Source organism: Anolis sagrei, chromosome 4 (genome assembly GCF_037176765.1).
Source record: "Anolis sagrei isolate rAnoSag1 chromosome 4, rAnoSag1.mat, whole genome shotgun sequence".
NCBI lineage: Eukaryota > Metazoa > Chordata > Lepidosauria > Squamata > Dactyloidae > Anolis > Anolis sagrei.
Window position 1 is genome coordinate 196,314,134 of NC_090024.1, and position 25,741 is coordinate 196,339,874.

At 39.4% G+C, this 25,741-nt stretch overlaps 1 protein-coding gene across 4 annotated transcripts; it reads left to right on the forward strand.

Moving 5' to 3' along the window:
* Positions 1-430: 430 nt before the first annotated feature.
* LOC137097005 (complement decay-accelerating factor-like) lies at positions 431-25,741 on the forward strand. Of its 4 annotated transcripts, XM_067468070.1 has the most exons (14): positions 438-743; positions 3,009-3,191; positions 6,819-7,007; positions 7,986-8,085; positions 9,993-10,078; positions 11,928-12,027; positions 14,641-14,726; positions 16,355-16,549; positions 18,585-18,644; positions 20,759-20,827; positions 21,583-21,612; positions 23,414-23,483; positions 24,374-24,470; positions 25,457-25,741. In XM_067468070.1, exons 1-13 carry the CDS (start codon positions 671-673, stop codon positions 24,417-24,419), a joined length of 1,287 nt encoding a protein of 428 aa, XP_067324171.1. In that variant the 5' UTR covers positions 438-670; the 3' UTR covers positions 24,420-24,470; positions 25,457-25,741. The 4 variants fall into 4 exon arrangements, with proteins under 4 accessions (XP_067324168.1, XP_067324170.1, XP_067324169.1 ...); XM_067468067.1 differs by lacking the exon at positions 24,374-24,470 and having other exon boundaries at positions 431-743; XM_067468068.1 differs by lacking the exon at positions 20,759-20,827 and having other exon boundaries at positions 434-743.

Genomic DNA, 25,741 nt, shown 5'->3' on the forward strand with positions numbered 1-25,741 from the left:
GGAGTTTGGGGGAAATAGACCTTGACATTTGGGAGTTGTAGTTGCTGGGATTTATAGTTCGCCTACAATCAAAGAGTATTCTGAATCCCACCAACGATAGAATTGGGCCAAACTTCCCACACAGAACCCCCATGACCAACAGAAAATGCTGTGTTTTCTGATAGTCTTTAGTGACCCCCAGGAGTCCCTACTCCCAGGTTGAGAAACACTGCTGTAGGGCTAATGCAGTTTGACACCACTTTAATTGCCATTACTCAATGCTATGGATTCATGGGAGTTGTAGTATTCTAAGCTGACCCTTGAGCCTTATCTGCCGAGGAGTAGAGGCGCCTCACTAAAGACCAACTTCCAGGAGTCTTAGCATAGAGCCATGGGCAGATCAAGGGGGTGTCAAACGGCATGATCATTTCTGGGTGTCAAGGAAGGGGCTCCAAAGCCCTCCTCCTCTGAAAGGGAGCGAGAAGCACTCACAGGGGCGGAAAGGAAGGGGGAGCAAGGAGGAAAGGTTGACGCCTGCATACCACAGTCTCGCAAATATCCCTCACTCCTCCGTGGGTCGGGCTTTCCCGAAAAACACTCGGGGCGTGGGCTTCCTCCCTTCTTCCCTCCCTTTCCCACCTCTCCCTTCTCTCTCTCCTGGGCTCATTCCTCACTTGGGAGGGGGTTCATCATGTTGGGGTCTTTTCTCTCCCCCAGCAATCCCACGCTCTTGGGGCTTTTTTCACTGCTCTCCGGAATTCAAGGTAAGCCATTCTAAGACTTAGAAAGCCCTATGGATTTGGGGGGAGGGAAGCGGCTCTATAAGTCGACTGGCTATGGGTGCATCTTCACTGTAGAAAGAAAGCAGCTTGGCATCACTCTTTCACTGCCATGGCTCAGTGAGTTGCAGTTTTCCAAGGTCTTTACCCTTCCCTGCCAAAGAGTACAGGTGCCTCCCCAAACTACAGCTCTCAGGATGCCATAGTGTTGACCCAGGGCAGTTCCAGTGATGTCCAACTGTGTTCATTCTACAGTGTGGACCCACCCTTGGGGTTTCAGGTCTGCTTGTGGCTACATCTACACCAGGCCTGGGCAAACTTTGGTCCTCCAGGTGTTTTGGACTTCAGCTCCCACAATTCTTAACAGCTTACCAGCTGTTAGGAATTGTGGGAGTTGAAGTCCAAAACACCTGGAGGACCAAAGTTGCCCAAGGCTGCTACAATGTGGAATGAACGCTGTAAAATACCCTTGTCTTTTAAGTTGTCCCACTGTATCTGCTGAATTCTTAACCAGCACTACATTTCCAACGACTTTGATATCTTCTTACTACAGCTTCCATCTCTGGCCAGCTTCCTCAACCATAGATACAAGGACAATGGCATGGGCAAGCCTCACTTTAGGGTTGGGGGAGCCCTCGGTGGCACAATGGGTTAAGCCCTTGTGCCAGCAGGACTGAAGACCAACAGGTCGCAGGTTCGAATCCGGGGAGAGCTCCCTTTGTCAGCTCCAGCTCCCCATGCAGGGACATGAGAAAAGTCCCCCACAAGTATGGTAAAACATTAAAAAAACACCCAGGCGTCTTCTGGGCAACGTCCTTGCAGATAGCCAATTCTCTCACACCAGAAACGACTTGCAGTTTCTCAAGTCGCTCCTGACACAGAATAAAAAACACTTTAGGGTTCAATGAGATAGCTTTACCCTTGACCTCCTGATTAAATATTTCCATGAGACAGAGACACCGAGTGCATCTACACCAGGCATGGGCAAAGTTTCTAATTTGGGGAACGAATGCTAGAGCTCCCTGCTCAAAGGACTGGCTACCTGGTGATGGATGGATGGAAGGAAGGAAGGAAGGAAGGGAAGAAGGGAAGAAAGGAAGGGGGAAGGAAGAAAAGCGAGAAGGAAAAAAGGATGAAAAAGAGGAAGGGCAGGATGGAAAAAGAAATAGGGAGAGAGGGAAAGAAGGAAGGAAAGACGAAAGGGAAGGATGGATGTATGGATGGAAGGAAGGAGAAAGGAAAAAGAGAAGGAAGGAAGAGATGAAGAGAAGGATGGAAGGAAGGGAATGATAGAGGAAAAAGAGAAAGAAAGAAAGAAAGAAAGAAAGACAAAAGGGAAGGATGGAGAAAGAGGGAGAGAGGGAAGGAGAGAGGAAAAAGGAAAGGAAGGAAAGACAAAAGTGAAGGAAGGATGAAAGTGTGGAAAAGAAGGAAGGAAGGAAGGAAGGAAGGAGGGAAGGAGGAAGGAAAAAGAGAAGGAAGGAAGAAAGGGATGAACAGAAAGATGGAAGGAAGAAAGGGAAGGATAAAGGGCTAATGCAGAGAGAGAATGAAAGACAAAAGGGAAGGAAAGAAGGAAGGAAAAAGAGGGAGAGAGGGAAGGATGGAAGGAAGAGATTTAAGATTGCCTGCACATTGCACCTACCCTAAATCATGTCCAGCACTTTTAATTTTTATTCATTACATTTGGCCCGGCCCTAGTTTTAACTGTGTCATGATGTTATTGTTTAATGTTTTATTGTTTATTGCTTAATGTTTATTGGTTTGCTTGAGTTTTATTGTGTATTTGTTATGCTGTTGTTTTATTGAGGGCCTTGGCCTATGTAAGCCGCACCGAGTCCTTCGGGAGATGTTAGTGGGGTACAAATAAAGTTAATAATAATAATAATAATAATAATGGTGTGAGAGAGGAGAATCTGAGAAAAGAGCCCAAGGGGCCGCATCCGGCCCCCAAGCCTAGATTTGCCCATACCTGATCAACACTGTAGACGTAATGCAGTTTGGCATCACTTTAACTGCCATGGCTCACTGCTATGGAATCGTTGGAGTTGTAGTTTTACAAGGCACCAGCCCTCTTTAGAAAGTGAAAGACTTTGCTCTTAAAATACAACTCCCCAGATTCCATTGCATTGAGCCATGGCAGTTAAAATGGGGTCAAACTGTATTAATTGTCCAATCTAGATGCACCTTAAGACCAAAGTTCAATGTAAATCCAGCCTACCTATTAAACTGATATTTTTTTCATTGTAGGGGATTGCGGACCTCCACCAAAACTGAGCAATGCTATCCCTCTGAACAATGCTGAAAGATTCCTCCCTATGGAATCAGTAACCTACAGATGTCTGGATGATTTCTATAATGTTTATGGGAAACTAGATGTTGCAACATGCCTCTCTGATTCAACTTGGACTTCCATCGAAGAGTTTTGTGAACGTACGTTATAATTTTTTCATTTACTTTCCCCCCTAAATTACGTACCATAAAAAACATATACTGACTTCTTATATATGATTCAGGCAGACATATATAATGAATTAATGTTGCTTAAAAAAAAATAGCTATGGTATTTTGTTTATATATTGGTAGGCTTCTCTGACATTATTTTTTGAATAGATTCCCAGAATAGTTAACAACAAAAGAAATAAAACAAAAGCAATTGATATCAGGGTGATTGCTTGGCATTTTTCAGTATTTCTAGCAATCTGAAGTCCAGCAGTGACAGAAAAGGTCTACCATGTGATGCTATTAATGTATTCCTTGAGTATTTTAAAAAAATGTATATCGTATTATTTGGGTGAAAAGTTTCCAATAATGGCCTACACAATGATAAAAGCAACTGGGAGTTGAAGGCCAAAACATTTGGGGGCCCACAGGTTGAGAACCACTGCAGTCGAGTAATATATAATCCTAATATTGTGCTATGCTAAGGATATAATATATTGTATATACATATAACTTGTAAGCCGTTCTGAGTCCCCTTCAGGGTGAGAGAGGGTGCAGTATAAATATAGTAAATAAAATAAATAAACAAATAACAGCCATCAGCAGTGGCTTTTTTTGTCTTGATAAAGACACAAAGCAGCTTACCACCTTGAAAACAATACAATTTTAAACCTACAAAACTGAAATTAAACATATAGATGTTTAGAATAGCATTAAACAAGCAAAAACCGTTTTAAACAATTGAAACACCTTATGGGAACCCTTGATTCGTTCTGAAAAACTTTCTGCTTTAAAGCCTGCCTGAATAAAAAGGGCATTTGGTCTTGTTCCAACAACTGTACTGGAATCAGACGTCACTAGTTTTATCAGGTGAAGCCTAGTTGGAAACTGCCTGCTTATCTTTGCTGCTGTCCCTGCAGATGAGACCCAAGGGAAGGAGAGCATTGCATCATCCCCAGATGATATGGTCCTGATATCTTTCTTCACAGAGCGGTTTGCTCCAATGACTCTGCATGGGATGGTCCATCCACCCATCACTTTACTTACATCCTTCCTGGGACTCAAGGCAGCTCACAAAAGACAGGGAATTACAATGAAAGAACACTGTTAAAGTGTACAGAAGTCCAGATTAAAACAGTATTTTAACAACAGAATAAAATGTATTTGATTTTTCTTTTATAACCAAAATCTCTCTAGAAATCTCTAAAATAACTAGAGGATGTTGGCTGTAGAGTCAGACTTGAAAACCTACCACCTCATCACACAAGGAGCTTTTGGCCCTTACAACACTACAGTGACAGTTCTTGATGGATCCCATTAGATGACGCAGGCCAAGGCCCCGTCCCATCTTTGCGTGAGGATGTGTTGCATTCCAGCTTCCTCACCACCATAGCAAGAGAATTGACTTTTGGGTAACCCTGATGGAACTACCCATGGTTTTTGGACTTTCCCCCCATCTGATGAGGAAATGGCAACGCGGCAATGCTGTCCGTTGGGGGAAGGGACAGGGTGCCAACACACCTTGCCCCAATACCCCCATGTGATGGAGGAAGGAGGGGCTTAAAGTACATTTCGAAGATGAAGGGGAATGGAAAAAGATCTTGGAGTCCTTGTGGACAACAAGGTGAACATGAGCCAACAATGTGATGTTGCAGCTAAAAAGGTCAATAGGATTTTGGCCTACATAAATAGGAGTATAGTGTCTACATCCAGGGAAGTCATGCTACCCCTCTATTCTGCCTTGGTTAGACCACATCTCAAATACTGTGTCCAATTCTGGGCACCACAATGAAAGAGAGATATTGACAAGCTGGAATGTGTTCAGAGGAGGGCGAATAAAATGATCAAGGGTCTGGAGAACAAGCCCTATGAGGAGCAGCTTAAAGAGCTGGGCATGGTTAGCCTGCAGAAGAGAAGGCTGAGAGGAGACATGACAGACATATATAAATATTTGAAAGGATGTCAAAACGAAGAGAACGCAGGCTTGTATTCTGCTGCCCTGGAGACTAGGACGCGGAGCAATGGCTTCAAACAATAGGAAAGGAGATTCCACCTAAACATTAGGAAGAACTTCCTAACTGTGAGAGCTGTTCAGCAGTGGAACTCTCTACCCCGAAGTGTGGTGGAGGCTCCTTCTATGGAGGCTTTTAAACAGAGGCTGGATGTTAACTGGTGCTCCTTATAGGGAGTGGTCAACTCTCCTGTTCAAGGAACTCCATTGGCTGCCGTTCATTTTCCGGTCCCAATTCAAGGTGCAGGTGCTTACCTACAAAGCCCTAAATGGTTTGGGACCCACCTAGCTGCGTGACCACATTTCTGTTTACGAACCCACACGACCCCTTTGATCATCCGGAGAGGCCTTGCTCACGATCCCACCTGCATCACAAGCACGATTGGTGGGGACGAGGAACAGAGCTTTTTTCGGTGGTAGCCCCTTGACTCTGGAACTCTCTCCCCATGGACATCAGGCTTGCCCCAGCCTTGGCAGTTTTTAGGAGGAGTTTGAAAACGTGGTTGTTCCAGTGTGCCTTCCCAGAATAAGGAAACTCCAGGCAATGCACTTTACTAGAGATCCAGGATGCCTGCACGCTCCATCCCCCTCTAATTACCTATTCTTCTTGCCTTGTCATGCCCAGCACTTTTTAAATTTTTTAACTACTACATTTGGTCCTGCCACAGATTTTAATGCGTCGTGATGTTTTGTTAATGTTTATTGCTTTGTTTTATGAGTTCATTTATTTTGCTTTGTTGTTGTTGTTGTTGTTTTGTTGATGTATTTGGGCTCGGCCTCTTGTAAGTCGCATCGAGTCCTTCGGGAGATGGTAACGGGGTATAAATAAAGGATTATTATTATTATTATTATTATTATTATTATTATTATTATGGCCATCTGTTGGGGGTGCTTTGAACGTGATTGTCTTGCTTCTTGGTAAGGCATTGGACTGGATGGCCCACAAGGTCTCTTCCAACTCAATGATTCTTTGATTCTATGATTCTATGGGTTACGGCTGGAAGTGAACTTACATTGTGTGATGGGATCCATGCCTCTTCGTCTTTTAACAGTAAATGAAGTGTACTACAGTGGGAAAAGACCTCAGTGTGATGAGGTCCCAAATCTAAATCACAGATGTGGAGGGATGATTGCACAGTGTGCTTTAGTTATTTAGTTGTCCGATTGTAAGCTGCCTTGAGTCCCCCTCAAGAAAGGTGGGATATACATAAGGTAGGTAAATAAATAAATAAATAAATAAATAAATATCCTAACCTGAACATATTTTTAATAGTATGGGTTAAGTTGGAAATAAACTACACGATATGATAAACAAGGAAACAGTCATGGCAACTATGAGGAGGAGTACAACTGTATTCATAGTATCATGGCTTTGAACCATGCCTGATTTGTAATATGATCTGGTTGCCTTCTGTTGGGAAGCATCGTTTTGACCACAAGTCACATCTTTCCTTTTGACTAGTTTGAGCCTCTGGATTTGGAAGTGTGGCTAATACCGCAGATGCGCTAAGTGTGTCACAATATTGCTTTATAGAAAAAGTGAACTCTTTCATTTATATTCTTTGCCAGTAGAGTCTGTTAGGTCCTCTGTCACTTTTTGTTGCCAGGAATCTGCCCTGTGCCACCAAGGTTCAGATTTGCTAGAATAAAGGATGGGGTTATGGAGACTTACTATCCTGCAAAGACCAGATTGACCTACGTCTGTCGCCCAGGTTATGACACCATCCCTGGGATCGATTCTGTTATTACTTGCCTTGATAATTACACCTGGACAGCGCTCCCAGTTTTTTGTGAAGGTCAGTATTTTATTATCTCCATTAACTTCAAAACGGTCACAGTTATCTAAATGCTGTCACTAGGGCTTTACAACTATCTTCACAAGGACAGGATATTCAATATATATTCTATTTTTATGAAATATTTACTGATGTCTGTTTTGAGATTCCTAAAAAATCATGAAGAGGAATAGTGTGCTTTTTATCAGCTTTTTATCTGAGTGCATTTTTGTGTGTGTCAGAAGTGACTTGAGAAACTGCAAGTTGCTTCTGGTGTGAGAAAATTGGCCGTCTGCAAGGACAATGCCCAGTGGATGTCTGGATGTGTTACCATCCTGTGGGAGGCTTCTCTCATGTCCCCGCATAGGAAGCTGGAGCTGACAGACAGGAGCTCACCCCGCTCCCTGGATTTGAACCGCCGAGTTCACCAGTTCAGCCGGCACAAGGGTTTAATCCATTGCACCACTGCAGCTCCTGAGTGCATAATCTGTTTTTAAATATTTGATTTTGTTTCATATTAATTTTTAGATTGTTAATAGATATTTGGGAGCTGCCATTAATGACTTATATTAGTAGCTAGGCAGTAGCAAAAGCCCACACTGATGATCTGTTGGCTATATTTGAGTTTCTTCTTAGTTTCTATTACTATCTTTTTTTTAAAAAATCAATTCAGTTCTTAGAACAACTGTTCTGAAGTTCTCAGAGCGTGGTTACTGAGAACAACCAGGCCATCTGTCAGGGGTGCTTTGAATGAGATGTTCTTGCTTCTTGGCAGGGGGTTGGACTGGATGGCTCATGAGGTCTCTACCAACTCTTTGATTCTATGATTCTAAGAAAGGAAGTTTTAAATTTTCCTAGTGACCTTTTACTGAATTAACATTTTATTGAAAATATTAAATTGTTGAGATGAAGATACTGAATGAATTAAATTATTTATCAATTAATACCATTTTATATAGTATCTCTAGTATGTTAATGCATAATGTTGTTTTCCACTAGGAAAATCATGTGGCGATCCAGGAAAACCGGAACATGGTGAAGTTGTTGTTCTAACTAATCTCCTGTATTCGGCAAGTGTAAATTTCATCTGTGACAAAGGGTGTGTACTCAACTAGCTCTGTCAGCTGCGAAACCTAAATTATATATAAAATGTTAGGAATTGTGGGAGTTGCAGTCCAAAACATCCCGAGGGCCGAAGTTTGCCCATGCCTGCGTTAGTTACTGACTTAAGTCATGCAACCACTGTTGTAATGAAAGAGATAAAACAAAATTGCTTTGTACCTGAATTCCCCCACCTTGGCCATGAATAATGTACTAATATGGTCTGAAGTTTATTGACTTACAAGAATATTTTCTAGACACACCCCTGAAGTTTGAAGTGTTTTTTCCCCTTTGAGTGCAAAGAGTGATTCAAGCAAGGTGAGCAAAGCAAGGTGATTTGGATTGGCATTGCAAACTGTTTCCCCATTCTTGATCTAAGGAGAATATGAAGCATAGAGAAAAATATCTGAATCATTCCACTTGAGTGTCCTTCATGCTTTATTCTATTTGGGACATTTTTTTTTACAAAGCTATGCTAGTAAGGTAAAGGTAAAGGTTTTCCCCTGATATTAAGTCCAGTCATGTCCGACTCTGGGAGTTGGTGCTCATCTCCATTTCTAAGCTGAAGAGCCAGTGTTGTCCGTAGACACCTCCAAGGTCATGTGGCCAGTATGAATGCATGGAGTGCCGTTACCTTCCCACTGGAGCGCTACCTATTGATCTACTCACATTTGCATGTTTTCAAACTGCTAGGTTGGCAGAAGATGGGGCTGACAGCGGGAACTCCCACCACTCCCCGAATTCAAACCTGCGACTTTCGGTCAACAAGTTCAGCAACTCAGTAGTTGAACCCACTGTATACTTTATACTAAAATTTACAGTATTTATAGATGGTGTCCCTTATGCATCACTCCTTCACATGACTGGAGTGAGACTTCCTTTTTGGAGGACGTCTTCTAATAACTTTATGGTAAAGGTAAAGGTTTCCCCTTGACATAAAGTCTAGTTGAATTTGACTCTGAGGGGTGGTGCTCATCTCCTAGGTCATGTGGCTGGCATGATTGCATGGAGTGCTGTTACCTTCCCACCAGAGTGGTACCTATTGACCTATTCATATTTGCATGTTTTTGAACTGCTAGGTTGGCAGAAGCTGGGGCTAACAACAGGAGCTTTCCCCATCCTGTGGATTGGAACCACCAACCTTTACCAGATTCCAACTATGGTAGTCAGTTGAGTTAGGGCAAATTGTGGACACTAAGAAAATATATCAGAAATATTTGTAGTGTCAAAGAAAATTCTAGGATGCACAATAAATGGGGCTGGTAAAGTATTCTGTCTCTGGCCAAGTGAGCTTAAGAAGTAAGGTTTTGTCCTTGTTCAGTAAGGTTTTCCCTGTGTCAGAACTTGTCTACCTCTTCCAGAAATTGTCAGCCATGTTCTTTTACAATTTTTTAAAAGAGTCAAGCCCTGTATTTGCCAAAGTAATTCCCTCTGTACATATCTCATCTATGTAATAATGAATTGGCCTGACTTTATTGTAGATAAAGTTCTATAATGGGAGGAACTTCTCAAAACTGCTCTCCATGCAACAGTGCTCCATGCAATCATGCTGGCCACATGATCTTGGAGATGTCTATGGACAACGCTGGCTCTTCGGCTTAGAAATGGAGATGAGCACCAGCCCCCCAGAGTGAGACATGACTATACTTAATGTCAGGAGAAACCTTTAACTTTACTTTACTCAAAACTGATTGCAATCTAGATACAACTACACTACGGTAAATGCTGCAGTGATTGTGCACACTAACTCTTACACAGTTGCATTTCATATTTCCATAAACAAATGACTTAGTATTTCTTAACCCATCAGTTTTAAAACAACAACGACATAGGAATTTAAAGAAGCCAAGAGAGAATGAGAACCGAATATGCCTTTCGCTCTGATTTTCCCCCTCCCTCCTATAGGTACAGATTAATTGGATCACCTTCTACCAAGTGTGTACTGAAGGGAGACAGTGTTGAATGGCAAACAAAGGCTCCAGAATGCCAACGTAAGGTTCTCCCACTGCTTTAAATTTATACTGTGCTTGACCTTTAAACTATGTCTGAAAACGTGATTTTCAAACATAGTGATGGTTAAAGATCTCATTTCGAGACCTTTAACAATCATGATCTCATATTCCCCCCCCCCCTTCTTTTGTCTGATTTCCTTAAAATGTGTTATGTTTTGGACAGGATTTGTTGTTTTTCACATAAGCACCATACAGTTCCTAGCTATTAGGACACTTTATAAATAATACATATCTGGCGTATTGTTTCCCATTGCTATCAATAATGGCTTGACTTGAGGAATGTTAGTATGATTCCTGGCATCTTCTCAGTCATATCTGTAATGCCCCCTAGGAGTGTCACAACTGTTGAACATGGGCTTTCTGGTGGTGTGGATCACTCAAAGGAAGGTTGAGCAGAGTAACAAATGTGCCTTAAAATACCAACTCGGAGCTTATTAGCAGTGCTCCTTGCCAAATCACAAAATACAAGTAATCTCAGTTTTATTAAGAAGAAGGCCTGGATCCTTAAAATAGATCTACACTGCCATATAATCCAGTTTCTGAATCCAGATTATCTGCTTTGAGGTGCATTTTATGTGTCTACACTGCCATATAATCCAGCTCAAAACAGTTAATCAGATCCCTTAGAATCAGACATTCAGGCATTTTAGCAAAAATATAGAACCATAACTTTAGGTGGTATTGTTTTTAATTTTTTTATTGTTTTCTTATTGGTTACATAAAAAGAGTGGGAACAATGGGTATATGTGAGGTAAAGTAGGAAAGTGAGAAAGTAGAGTAGGAATAAGGTGTGAGGGGAGGATGGGAAAAGGGAGAGGGTGGGCAGGGAGAGGAATATATACTTCTTATCTTTTTTGCCAACAATTTCGTCTTGGTGGTTCTTTTGAATTTCAACCATAAATTTCTGATATATATTTCTTTGTTTTCTTCTTTTACAAATTCCAGAATTTTTTCCAATCTGTTTTTGTTTTGTTTTGTTGTGTTGTGTGAAATTTTTTTGAGTCAGTATGTCCATATTTATTATGTCCATAACCTTTATCGCCCACTGTTCCACTGTGGGTATTTCCTTAGTTCTCCATAATTTGGTTCGGGTCACTCTCGCCACTTATATTAGATAAAAAAAAATAACTTATCCGTATTCTTTTCCATTTTGAAATCTACTATCCCCAGTAGTAGAGTTTCTGATTTTGGGTTAAATTTAAGATCAGCTCTATTTTCTTATGAATTTGATGCCAATTTTTTTTAACTTTCCTGCATTTCCACAACATGTGGTTAAAGTTGCCTTTGTCTTTTTCACATTTCCAGCATACATCTTTTGTTTTGCCTTTACTTATTTTTGCTATTATTCCTGGGGTTAAGTACCATCTGTAAAAAAAATTATACCAGCTCTCTTTGAGATCTGTTGCATAAGTATATGTTATTTTTTTAGATCTCTTCCCAATCTGTCAAGGGTATAGATCAGCCTATATCTCCCGACCAGTTTATCATCCAACCAGTTTATCATAGTGTGTTTTACTTGTTCGATTTCGGTGGTCCATATTAATATTTGTTGGCATATTTTCTTTATTAATTTCATATCCGTTTTTCTTATTTTATCCCAGAATGTGTCTTTTGTTTCGAAACCTTATTTTGTTGTCTATATTGAAGTTTTCTTCAAAGGAAGAAAGGAAGTTTTAAATTTTCCTAGTGACCTTTTACTGAATAAACATTTTATTGAAAATATTAAATTGTTGAGATGAAGATACTGAATGAATTAAATTGTTTATCAATTAATGCCATTTTATATAGTATCTCTAGTATGTTAATGCATAATGTTGTTTTCCACTAGGAAAATCATGTGGCGATCCAGGAAAACCGGAACATGGTGAAGTTGTTGTTCTAACTAATCTCCTGTATTCGGCAAGAGTAAATTTCATCTGTGAGGAAGGGTGTGTATTCAGCTAGATCTGTTAGCTGAGAAACTTAAATTCTATATAAAATGTATGGATTAGTTCAGACATGGGCAAACTTCGGCCCTCAGGGTATTTTGGACTGCAACTCCCACAATTCCAGTCCAAAACATCGCGAGGGCCGAAGTTTGCCCATGGCTGCGTTAGTTACAGACTTAAGTCATGCAACCACTGTTGTAATGAAAGAGATAAAACAAAATTGCTTTGTACCTGAATTCCCCCACCTTGGCCATGAATAATGTACTAATATGGTCTGATGTTTATTGACTTACAAGAATATTTTCTAGGCACACCACTGAAGTTTGAAGTGTTTTTTCCCCTTTGAGTGCAAAGAGTGATTCAAGCAAGGTGAACAAAGCAAGATGATTTGGATTGGCATTGCAAACTGTTTCCCCATTCTTGATCTAAGGAGAATATGAAGCATAGAGAAAAATATCTGAATCATTCCACTTGAGTGTCCTTCATGCTTTATACTATTTGGGACATTTTTTTACAAAACTATGCTAGTAAAGATAAAGGTTTTCCCCTGATATTAAGTCCAGTCGTGTCTGACTCTGGGCGTTGGTGCTCATCTCCATTTCTAAGCTGAAGAGCCAGTGTTGTCCGTAGGCACCTCCAAGGTCATGTGGCCAGCATGACTGCATGGAGTTTTGTTACCTTCCTGCTGGAGCGGTACCTATTGATCTACTCACATTTCCATGTTTTCAAACTGCTAGGTTGGCAGAAGATGGGACTGACAGCAGGAGCTCCCACCACTCCCCAAATTCGAACCTTCGACCTTTCGGTCAACAAGTTCAGCAACTCAGCAGTTTAACCCACTCTGGGTGGTGCTCATCTCCATTTCTAAGTGAAAAGCTGGCGTTGTCCATAGACGTCTCCTAGGTCATGTGGCTGGCATGATTGCATGGAGTGCTTTTACCTTCCCACCAGAGTGGTACCTATTGACCTACTCATATTTGCATGCTTTTGAACTACTAGGTTGGCAGAAGCTGGGGCTAACAACAGGAGCTTTCCCCATCCTGTGGATTGGAACCACCAATCTTTACTAGATTCCAACTGTGGTAGTCAGTTGAGATGGGGAAAATTGTGGACACTAAGAAAATATATCAGAAATATTTGTAGTGTCAAAGAAAATTATGATACATGGGGCTTATAAAGTATTCCGTCTTGGCCAAGTGAGCTTAAACAGTAAGGTTTTGTCCTTGTTCGGTAAGGTTTTTCCAATGTCAGAACTTGTCAACCTCTTCCAGAAATTGTCAGCCATGCTCTTTTACAATTTTTTAAGAGTTAAGCCCTGTATTTGCCATAGTAATTCCCTGTGTACATATCCCATCTACGTAATAATGAATTGGCCTGACTTTATTGTAGATAAAGATTTGGAATGGGAGGAACTACCATATATTCTGGTGTATAAGACTACATTTTAACCCAAGAAAATCTTCTCAAAAGTCAGGGGTTGTCTTATACGCGGGGTCATCTTATGCACGGGAGTAGTCTTATACATGGAATAGTCTTATACATGGGAGTAGTCTTATACATGGGAATAGTCTTATACACAGGAGTCGTCTTATAGAGTGGGTGCTGAAACTTCCAATCGGATTGGAGATTCTGTGGTTGCTGCATATGGTGGGGGAAGCTCAAAAATGGCAATGGCTGTGTCCCTGCTGTATGCAGCAACTGTATGAAAGCATTAAGGACGATGCTGTACAAGTACGGTAGAAGAAAATCCATTCATCAGGATTCATGGACTTAATGTGGTCCCGATGGTGAGGTGCAGGGGTGCCTCACCAGGAAGGTGTAAGTGAAGGGTGTAGCAAGCTGCAGGCGTCTGGGCTATGGAAAAAAGAGATAGAGTGGCTTTGGGCCCAGACAAACACACCTCTTTTACCTGTCTGGCCTGCCCTTGTATCCTATTACCGTACCTCCTCCTCTGCCTCTCAGATCTTGCTCCTGAAGACTGCAGTGAAGTAGTGCAGGTGCGCATGTGCAAGATCTGAGAGGCAGATAAAGAGGTACAGTAATAGAAAAATTACCATATAGAAATCAAATCTGATGCTTTTAAAAAAATAATTTGGTGTGCGTTGGAAGAGGGGTAGTCTTATATGGTGAATATATACCAAACTCTATATTTTAACTGGAAAAGTTGGGGGTCGTCTTATGCGCCGGGTCATCTTATATGCCAGAATATGCGGTAGCCAAAATTGCTCTCCATACAACAGTGCTCCATGCAATCATGCTGGCCACATGACCTTGGAGATGTCTACGGACAACGCTGGCTCTTCGGCTTAGAAATGGAGATGAGCACCACCCGCCAGAATCAGACACAACTATACTTAATGTCAGGGGAAACCTTTACCTTTACTTTACCCAAAACTGATTGCAATCTAGATACAACTACACCACGGTAAATGCTGCAGTGATTGTGCACACTAACTCTTACACAGTTGCATTTCATATTTCCATAAACAAATGACTTAGTATTTCTTAACCCATCAGTTTTAAAAAAAACAACAACATAGGAATTTAAAGAAGCCAAGAGAGAATGAGAACCGAATATGCCTTTCGCTCTTATTTTCTCCCTCCCTCCTATAGGTACAGATTAATTGGATCACCTTCTACCAAGTGTGTACTGAAGGGAGACAGTGTTGAATGGCAAACAAAGCCTCCAGAATGCCAACGTAAGGTTCTCCCGCTGCTTTCAATTTATACTGTCCTTGATCTTTAAACTATGTCTGAAAACGTGGTTTTCAAACATAGTGATGGTTAAAGATCTCATTTCGAGACCTTTAACAATCATGATCTCATATGCCCCCCCTTTTTTTTGTTTGATTTCCTTAAAATATGTTATGTTTTGGACAGGATTTGTTGTTTTTCACATAAGCACCATACAGTTCCTAGCTATTAGGACACTTTATAAATAATACATATCTGGCGTATTGTTTCCCATTGCTATCAATAATGGCTTGACTTGAGGAATGTTAGTATGATTCCTGGCATCTTCTCAGTCATATCTGTAATGCCCCTTAGGAGTGTCACAACTCTTGAACACGGGCTTTCTGGTGGTATGGATCAATCAAAGGAAGGTTGAGCAGAATAACAAATGTGCCTTAAAATATCATCTTGGAGCTTATTAGCAGTTGTTGTTGTTCATTCGTTCAGTCGTCTCTGACTCTTCGTGACCTCATGGACCAGCCTACGCCAGAGCTCCCTGTCGGCCGTTACCACCCCCAGCTCCCTCAAGGTCAGTCCAGTCACTTCAAGGATGCCATCCATCCATCTTGCCCTTGGTCGGCCCCTCTTCCTTTTGCCTTCCACTTTCCCCAGCATAATTGTCTTCTCTAGGCTTTCCTGTCTCCTCATGATGTGGCCAAAGTACTTCAACTTTGTCTCTAGTATCTTTCCCTCCAGTGAGCAGTCGGGCTTTATTTCCTGGAGGATGGACTGGTTGGATCTTCTCGCAGTCCAAGGCACTCTCAGAACTTTCCTCCAACACCACAGCTCAAAAGCATCGATCTTCCTTCGCTCAGCCTTCCCTAAGGTCCAGCTCTCACATCCGTAGGTGACTACAGGGAATACCATGGCTTTGACTAGGCGGATCTTTGTTGCCAGTCTGATGTCTCTACTCTTTACTATTTTATCAAGATTGGACATTGCTCTCCTCCCAAGAAGTAAGCGTCTTCTGATTTCCTGGCTACAGTCTGCATCTGCAGTAATCTTTGCACCTAGAAATACAAAGTCTGTCACAGCCTCCACGGTTTCTCCCTCTATTTTCCAGTTGACAATCATTCTTGTTGCCATAATCTTGGTTTTTTTTTTACGTTTAGCTGCAACCCGGCTTTTGCGCTTTCTTCTTTCACCTTGATTAGAAGGCTCCTCAGCTCCTCCTCGCTTTCGGCCATCAGAGTGGTGTCATCTGCATATCTGAGGTTGTTAATGTTTCTTCCAGCAATTTTCACCCCAGCTTTGCATTCATCCAGCCCCGCACATCGCATGATGTGTTCTGCATACAAGTTAAAAAGCCGTGCTTTTTTATTAGCAGTGCTCCTTGCCAAATCACAAAATACAAGCAATCGCAGTTTTATTAAGAAGAAGGCCTGGATCCTTAAAATAGATCTACACTGCCATATAATCCAGTTTCTGAATCCAGATTATCTGCTTTGAAGTGTATTATATGTGTCTACACTGCCATATAATCCAGCTCAAAACAGTTAATCAGATCCCTTAGAATCAGATATTTAGGCATTTTAGCAAAAATACAGAACCATAACTTTAGGTGGTATTGTTGAACTATTTTTCTCTGTTTCAGAAATCATTTGTTTTTCTCCTCCTAATGTCACTAATGCATCACACGATGGAAATAGTACTGGAAATTTTACTTATAACTCAACAGTAACATATCACTGTGACCCTGGCTTTTTGATTATTGGAGAGTCTTCTATTCATTGTACGACTGAAAATAATTTAACTGGAGTCTGGAGAGGTTCCACTCCTGAATGTAAAGGTAAAAACATATTATTGTTGATTAACTGAAAGACATCATTTTAGACCGTCCAAGGGCTTATTGCTTTGTTTAAAAGATTTTTTAAAAATGCATTTTTTCGGATTTATTTTTATGTGGCTTGCAATATGACAAATCACTAAAGTACAAATATACTTTAAATACACATGTATATATAAAAGCAGCAACAAGAAATTATTTTAAAGTATTTATTTATTTATTTATTTATTTTTCCAACCTTTCTACCCCGCTCTTCTCAACCCCCAAGGGGGATTCAGAACCACTTACACCGACAACAATTCGATGCTGCAATGTACAAACAAATATAACAAATATAACAGCAATTTAAAACAATAAATAAAATAGTAAGTTAAAAACAATTTAAAACGTTGTTATCAAACCATGTAGCCGTTTTCAGTCCAGTTCAACATCCAAAGTGCTGTCATGCCTGCTGTCCAAAAGTAACATGTATAGACTCAAATAAATTTATTGTTATATGTAACAAATGCTACTGGGAGAAATAATGGTTAGATGGCAGGTATGTAGTGTTTTAGGATGGATTATCTATTTTGATAATCTGGATTATATGAGTCTACAATGCTGTATAATACAGTTCAAAGTAGATAATATGGGGCCTGAGGAACTGTTTAGCCAAAGTGAATGTTTGCAGTTAAAGCCAAGAATTATTTTACAAACATTTAGAAATCCCATCTTCAAAATATATGGAATTGCATCCCAGGATGCATTAGCAGAATAAATTCTGGCATTGACATTCTCCTGTGAAAGATATTTTGAGGTGTTATATAAGAGATAGCACAGTGTTTTGCAATTGGAAAAAATTCTATAGACTTTAGTTCCCCCTTTTTCAAGCAGTGACTGTCATTAAGTCAGAAAGAAGACCTATACTGCTAGTTCACAAGGCTGAAATCTTTACTTAGAGAGAACCATCCTGTTGTACGAAATAGGCACCATATATATATATAATGTACAGAGTATTCTTCTGCATCATTACTACTGGCTGGATGTTTAAAACTGTGCCTATTATATTGCATAAGAGAAGAGACATTGAGTGGGTTTTTAAAATCTGTTTTTTATGTGTTCCACATAGCCGGATAGATCTCCAAAACTACTGAGCACAGTTGTTATTGGTGTTTAATCTAAATTAATACAGGCACCTTTAAAGTAGTATATGTAGGATAAAAACCTGTGACTGTATACTTGGAAGTAAGGCAGCTTAACTTAGCAGAAACTGCTTTTATGTAAAAGGTTACAGAGTCAGCCTGATGCAGAGCTTTGAGCATTGGACTGTGACTCTGGTCTGAATCTTCACTTAGCCATGGAAATCCATGGGGTGACCGTGAACAAGTCAACTCTCTCAGCCTCAGAGGAAGACAAAACCCTCTGAACAAATCTTGTCAAGAAAACCCTGTCATGATCCCTCACTATTTGAAAAAAGCTTTTTAAATGTTTGGTATGAGACTTGAAATTCTCCAGATGTTTGGGACTCCAACTCCCAGGAGCCCTAGCCATTTTGTCCAATGGCCAGGAGTTTTGGGAGCTGATGTCGAAAACATCGGAAGGACTACAAGCTTGACACCATTGCTTTAGGACAAAAAGGTTGAATTTCTCAGAACTGTGTCATGATTCAGCAGTTTTGTATTCCCTGCATCGCCATGTGTTTTGTGCCATTATGGTCTTTGGTCCCACAAACGCTTAATTTGTAATGTGGATATTGAATGATTGAGCTAGATTTTGAATATGCTGTACTCGTACAAAATTGTGTGCTATACAGTATGTGCTGTTTCTTTCAGCTTTGTCTGATCAGAGAGGGCAATGATTCAGTGCTAATGTGTCTTCTGTTTTGAAACTGATGGTGTCCTTTTCAAAGTGCAACTTGGGGGAGTTCTGTGTCAAACTTCTTAAATATGACTGCAATAGCTTGCACTTAAGTTTCAGGAAGGTTCTTATTATGATGCAACCACTGGGAATGACAATTCAGTAATTTTGAAATAACATTTACCTATAATGTTTATTGTAGCCATTACAACGCCCGTACTTCTCACTAAAAGGCCAACTGAAAAAGAAGATAATTTCACAGGTGAGTTGCAAGAAAATGCTGTTTTTAGAGCCTGCGTGTGGACATTTTCAAAATAAATTCAAATGATATTAAGATAATTCTGACAGTGGCCTTGTTGTACAGAAGGCAAGGCAAAAATAATGCTTACAGCTGAGTTTCTAATTTTATTTTGTGAAAGAGTAGCATAGTTCCTTGAACTCTAGGAGGCGTTGGACATAAAGAATAAACAAATTACACAGCATGAAGAATCAGATGCTGTAGTCTTCCCTTTAAGTTGCAATATAAAGATCACTCAGGCCCCTTTCATACAGTAGTATAAAATTCACATTGAAGTGGATTATCCGGCAGTGTGAACTCAGATATTTATTTATTTATTTACTTACAGCATTTATATGCCACCCTTGTCACCCCGAAGGGGACTCGGAGCGGCTTACAAAATATATATACATGCAATCTATTATATTATTAGCATAGCACAATATCAGTATTAATTATTACTATATTGTACTATATATGTATATTCCATTTCAAAGCAGATATTGTGGATTATCTGCCTTGATATTCTGTTTGTATAGCTGTGTGGAAGGTCCTAAGATATTTGTTCATATAACCAGTTAACCAGCCCTACAGAAAAACAAGGTAACAATGCTGCTGCTAAAGGAACTACTGGTAGATTTATGCCAGCTGATTATTAAGCATCATTGGTGACAAATTGAGAAACTTAATTTTGGAGGAGTATTTAGGTTGTTTTCAGAAATATGGCTCCCAATGGTACAAATCAAAACTAAATGTGCACTTTCCTTTCTTTTCCTCCCGAATCGGTTTTCCTAAAAGAAAAAAGATTGAAAAAGTAATGAGAAAATAGGAAAGGTTCACAACTGGACAAATATCTCTGAACCTCAGTTCTACAGTATTTTCTCAGGTAGAGACTGTGAATTAAGTTAGAAAGAAAAACTACGCTGCATTTTCAAAAGTTCCAAAGGTTTACTTGCACAGAACCATCTTGTTGAACTAAATGGGCACCATATATATAATATGCAGAGCGTTTTCTGTGTTCTGAAGATTTGGTGTAATGACGCATTACTCTTCTTATTACTGGCTGGATACTGCAAACTGTACTGAATAAGAAAGAAATGTTTTCTCAATGGGTTTTCCATTTGTTTTCAATGTGTTCCACATAGCATTTCTGGGCACAGTTTTTATTGGTGTTTAAATTAATATAGTCACCTTTAGAGCAACATATACAGTATAGGATAAAAGCCTGTGCCTACATACTTGGATGCAAGGCAGCCGAACTCAGCAGAACATTCTTCTATGAAAAAAGTTGCTGAGCCAGTATGCTGTAATGCCTTGAGCACTGGACTATGACTCTGGAGACCAGGAACTGAATTTGTGTTCAGCCATGGAGAACCACTGGGTGACCTTGAGCAAACCCTACTCTCTCAGCCTCAGAAGAAAGCAAAAATCTTGTCAAGAATCCCCTGTGATAAAGTTACCATAAGTGGGAAACAACAACAAATGTACAAGGTTGTTCAGTTTCTTAACTGTTAATTGTATTCTTTTGACCCTAAGAAACAAAGGGGGGGGGGAGAGAAAATCTTCCCTCTCATCCCTTAATATTCGAAAAATCTTCATAGGGCAAAAAATTGTATTTCTCCAAATTGTGTCATGCTTCAGGAGTGTTGTTTCTTCTTCGTCGCCATGTTCTTTGTGCCCCTATGGTCTTAGCTCCTACCAACATTTCATTTGCAATGTGGATATTGAATGATGGATCTAGATTTGGAATAAGCTTTACAAATATGTGCTGCTTCTCTCAACTTTGTCTGATCAGAGGCTGCAATGATTCTGTGCTAATGTGTCTTCTGTTTTGAAATGATTACACTATTTTCAGAGATAGTGCAACTTCGGAGAGTTCTGTGTCAAATCATAGAACCATAGAATCAAAGAGTTGGAAGAGACCTCATGGACCATCCAGTCCAATCCCCTCCCAAGAAGCAGGAAACGTCTTAAACATGACTGCAGTAGTTTGTATTTAAGTTTCAGGAAGGTTCTTACCATTCTGAATTGCAGTACAACCATTCTGAATTGCAGTATAATAATTCTTAAATAACAATTTCATATTGTGTGTATTGCAGTCATTACGACACGAACCACATCCATACTTCTCACAAAAAGGCCAACTGAAAAAGAAGATAATTTTACAGGTGAGTTGAAATAAAATGCTGTTTTTAGAGCCTGGATGTGGACATTTTCAAAATAAATTGATTGTCTAGCTGCTTTTTGAATGAAGATTCATTCTAAATATGTTAAAATAATCCTGACAGTGGCCTTGTTCTACAGAAGGCAAGGCAAGATTAATGCTTACAGCTGAGTTTTTAATGTTTTTTTGAAAGAGTAGCATAGTACATTGAACTCTAGGAGGCGTTGGACATAGAGAATAAATAAATTACACAGCTTAAAGAATCAAATGCTATAGGCATCTCTGATTCCATGAAAAAAGATCACTGAGATATTTGTCAGTATAATAAATTATATATGATTACATTATATATAAATACTGGAAAAACCAAATGGTTATGGCTGGGATAATGTATGTCCAATTTCTCTTAATTTTATAAATATGCTAATTTAATCTGTTATTCAGTTGTTTTAGCAGTAAAAGCAATATGTTTTGATTTTTAATTTGATTTGTTTTTATTTACTGTATTTAATTGAAAAATGGATTTGTATTTTGTGTGTCTTTTTAATCAGGTATTCTTACCAAAAAAAAAAAAAAATAACTGTGTGTGTGCTTCTCCATATGGATCAGGTTGTAGCAATTTGGTCCACATGAAATTATAGTTACTTAAGTAACAGGTCCAATTGCACAATAACTGTTCAGTATACATATGCCTTTAAATGTTAGGCATTACATCAGTTTGGATTAAAGATATTTATTTTATTTTATTTTATTTTTAAGGACTACAGCTTGGAGACATGATTGGTATCAGTAAGTTACTTGAACCAAATTATTGGGGTGGGAGATAACCAGTGATTTATTCTTTCGCAATCATGCTTATATCCAACACATTCAGAGGCAAAGACTGCTCCTTTCCAGAGACGGCAGATCGGAAGGGGTGACTAGTTATGCCTCCCGTCTGCTTTCAGGCAGAAAGACTAGCACCCACGTTGGCAGTCTTTAGGAAGAACTTGAAGACCTGGCTATTCTGATGTGCCTTTCTGGATTAGGATAACCTCCAGCACTATGTCCCAGAAGCACTTTATTAGAGTTTAAGACTCTCTGCACATTGCACTTGCCCAGAAATCCAACATACCACCTGCCACACCCAGCACTTTTTAACCTGTACCCATCACTGGCCTGGCCCTGGTTTTATTGCATAATGATGTAATGTTTTCTTATTGCTTATGTTTTTAATTTGCTTTGAATTGTATTGTTATTGTTTTGCTGTTGTTGTGTTCAGGCCTTGGCCTTTGTAAGCCGCATCGAGTCCTTCGGGAGATGCTAGCGGGGTACAAATAAAGTTTAATAATAATAATATTAAAAAGCAATCACTGAAAGTAAGAGCTTTATCACACTGGCCTGTTATCTTATCACAATCACATTGCTATAGCATACAGTCACTTTTCCCTCTTGTTGCAATTGTGCAAAGCTAGCACTTCATTTATGCTAATACCTGCAGACAGTCTTTCATACAACCTCACTTCTGACCAGTGTTTACCTTATCCAGCACATGTATGCTGGGTTTTTTTTCCTAATTTTTTCCTTCCCCCTCTTTTTTGTCTTCGTGTGTCATTGCAAAGGAAGAAGAGGAAGGATTTGCAAGAATGCACAGTGGAGACATTCTTGCAAGTCCTTCCTGTGCTTCGCAATATCAGCGGAAGGATGTTATTACACAAGGAAAGGAGTGGTGGAAGAACAGTGTAATGGATCCATTGATAGGTTTTTTCCCAGCAATGAAAAGAGATTATTCAAGCACAGTACGGCTAAGGAAGAGACACAACATTGCACAGTAAGTCTCATCCCAAGAGGCTTTTATCCTGCCACAATTCAGACTCATGTGATAAAGTCATAAGACAATGGCTTGGTTCATGGAATATTCAATGAAGTTGGAAAGCTGCAGTGGAATGTCCTACAGACTGATTCATTGGGGAAAGTCCTGTCATAGCTCTTCAGATCAGCTGCAATGCCTTGCTCTGAAATTATCTCAGAGTAAAATATCTAGCAGAATCAGTGAAACCTGGGGCCCTTCCACACAGCCATATTACCCAAAATATCAAGGCAGAAAATCACTATTATTATGTATTTGCAAATTGACTCTGACACATGTTGACTCTGACATGGGGTTATCTTGGCAATATTTATTGAAAGGCGACTGTACATCAGAATAATTTCTCAAAGCAATTTATAATGTGTGTCTACAAGGTGAAATCTCTCACCTCTGTGCTATAAATAATATGTGTTTCTGCCTGGGATAACTTTTTGAAACTCTTCAGAATGAAGAGTTTCAATTACATTAAAATTGCTTTGAATTACATTAAAATTGCTTTGTTACATTTTTAATTTTCTATAGTTTAAGCCATTAATTTTTAATATGTGAATGTCAGAATGGATAATGGGTGAAAACTGCAGAAATATTCATTTTCTCATATAGCAGGGAGAAACTATACATATTCCCCATTTTTGCACACGAGGATGAAATAGCCAATAGTTTTTCATTCCTAGCTTTACTATCATGTTTTATTTTTACTTTTTTTATCAAGTGTTTTTCCCCCTTTGTCCTATCCAACAGTAGCTCCAGTTCTAGTTGTTCTTTGCACTGCTGTCATTGTTGGCTTCATTCTGTGGCAAAAGAAAAAAAGGTAAAGTATTGAAATAGAATTATTATGAAACCACTATGAATTTGATCCCAGTAAGAAAGAAAGAAAGAAAGAAAGAAAGAAAGAAAGAAAGAAAGAAAGAAAGATACACACACACACACACACACACTATTTATATTCGGCTTTATCTCCCCGGAGGGACTCAGAACGAATTACAATACACATATGCAGCAAACATTCAATGTCTTTTTACATACACAATGAACATTGACACACAAAACAGACAAAGGTTAAGGCCTCCCCCTTTATCCAACTCTGGCCATGGGGAGGGGCTCTTGTTTCATTTTCCATGTCAAGGATCCTGATGTCTATAGACCTCTCCGATTGTGTTGCTGACATGTCTGCATATCTGCCTGGAGCACCTTTTTACCTTCCTGCCAAGGCTGTACCTATTGATCTATTTGCATTGCATGCTTTCAAACTGCTAGTTTGGCAGGAGCTAGGGCTGACAAACGAGAGCTTACCCCAACTCACAGCTTTGAACTGCCAACCTTCTGGTCAGCAGCTTTCCTGCAGCTAGCGGTTTAACCCGCTGTGCTACCGTGACCCCTAGTCAGAATATATAAACCTATTTGGCATTTTTATAAGACCTAGGTAGTTTCGTTCACATATGTAGAAGCTACAGAGGAGAATCCCTTCTTCAATCTTCACTTCCAAAATACATTAAAAAGCGTATGGAAAAAATAGTAAGATTAAACACATAATAGCTTTGCACATGTAGAGTGTTTTTGAGCAATAGATAATAATAATGTACCACTTGCATGTGTTAATTCAGTATTCATCTGTTGAAATCTGAAAATATATGTTGCTCTTTTCACAGTAGGAGCAACTTTTACTTTCTGTTCTCAATTTCCTCTTTTCTCTCTCTTGAGATCTTATGATTTGAATCAAGAAGCCACCAAGTTTGTAGTTTTGTGAAACTTGGTCTTCCAGTAAGAAACAGCACACACCTAATTTGGGCTTTGAAAGGTACGCTTTTATTTTTGACAGTCAGTGTATTATTGTAAATCATATATAGTTGTGATTAGTAACTCTAGAGGGAAAGTGCATACTGTGCACCCAGCCTTTCTGCATTATTTTGGTTACAGATTACATCACAGATGTTCTAGCACCTCAAAAAAATAGAGCTATGAGGATTTGTAGTTCATGTGCCTTCAAGTTATTTCCATGTGACATGACCAGGGCCAAGGCCAAGATCTCTTTGACTTCTGCAAAGAATGTTCATTTCTTTAGTCCTATGAAGGCAGAGGGGCATCCTCTATTCTAAAAGAAATGAAACATATTTTGGTTTCATTGACATATTTTTAAAATATAGGCATTCATGTTTTCCACTTAACATGAAAAACACCATATTCTTTGGATACTAGCATTGATCTAAATTCAACTTATTCCAGACTAGAGTAGATACATTCAATAAATAGAGATGTAATAATTCAACATTTTTGTTCGCTCTATTGATTAATGGTGTCAACTTAAGTTCAAATTAATAATTGGATATAGGCCACTAATTTGGATTCTTTGAATACCTGGTCTACTTTTTGAATTACATTAAAATTGCTTTGTTACATTTTTAATTTTCTATAGTTTAACCCATTACTTTTTAATATCATGTGAATGTCATAAATGTTTACAAATTCTGAGTGAGATGCATTTACTGGTTATTTTAGTGTATTACATAGGGATTTATTTGTGACTTCTTAGGGGTTTTTTTTCACATTAAACATTTTTAATAAACAATCTCAAGATATATCCTCCTGAACTATATTACTATTTTCTTGTTATTTTACCTTCTGTCACCTTATCTTCTGTCCTTCCTTCCTTCCTTCCTTCCTTCCTTCCTTCCTTCCTTCCTTCCTTCCTTCCTTCCTTCCTTCCTTCCTTCCTTTGAAGTGCACAGAATTAATATATGAATTTTTTTAGCTTTACATCTACCTTTTCCTTTTTTATTGGTGCAGGTTATCATTTGGCTTTTTTTAAGGACATGTTTCGTTGGAATCACTGGACACGCAGGAGCTTTTTCTGCTCTTGGACCTATTTCTGTGTATGGAAGAGGGACATTCACATGGGAAAGCACAAGCCATCTTTTGCTCATGCTGTGTTTGCCTTACCCTCTAATCAACCCGATTGCTTCACAGACAAAGACTAAAGTGACTGTAACATTCTTGTTAAAGCGAAAGTGGCTTGAAGAATAGTTCTGAGGAACTCAAAGTGTGGTCATTAAAGATGTTTGTGTTAAGACA

Bases quoted from the DNA above. Each gene is read 5' to 3' on its own strand.
- LOC137097005 (XM_067468070.1), top strand. From the start codon at position 671: ATGTTGGGGTCTTTTCTCTCCCCCAGCAATCCCACGCTCTTGGGGCTT. The intron at 12,028-14,640 runs GTGTGTATTCAG...TCCCTCCTATAG, and splicing joins AATTTCATCTGTGAGGAAGG to GTACAGATTAATTGGATCAC. The intron at 21,613-23,413 runs GTAAGTTACTTG...CCTATCCAACAG, and splicing joins TGGAGACATGATTGGTATCA to TAGCTCCAGTTCTAGTTGTT.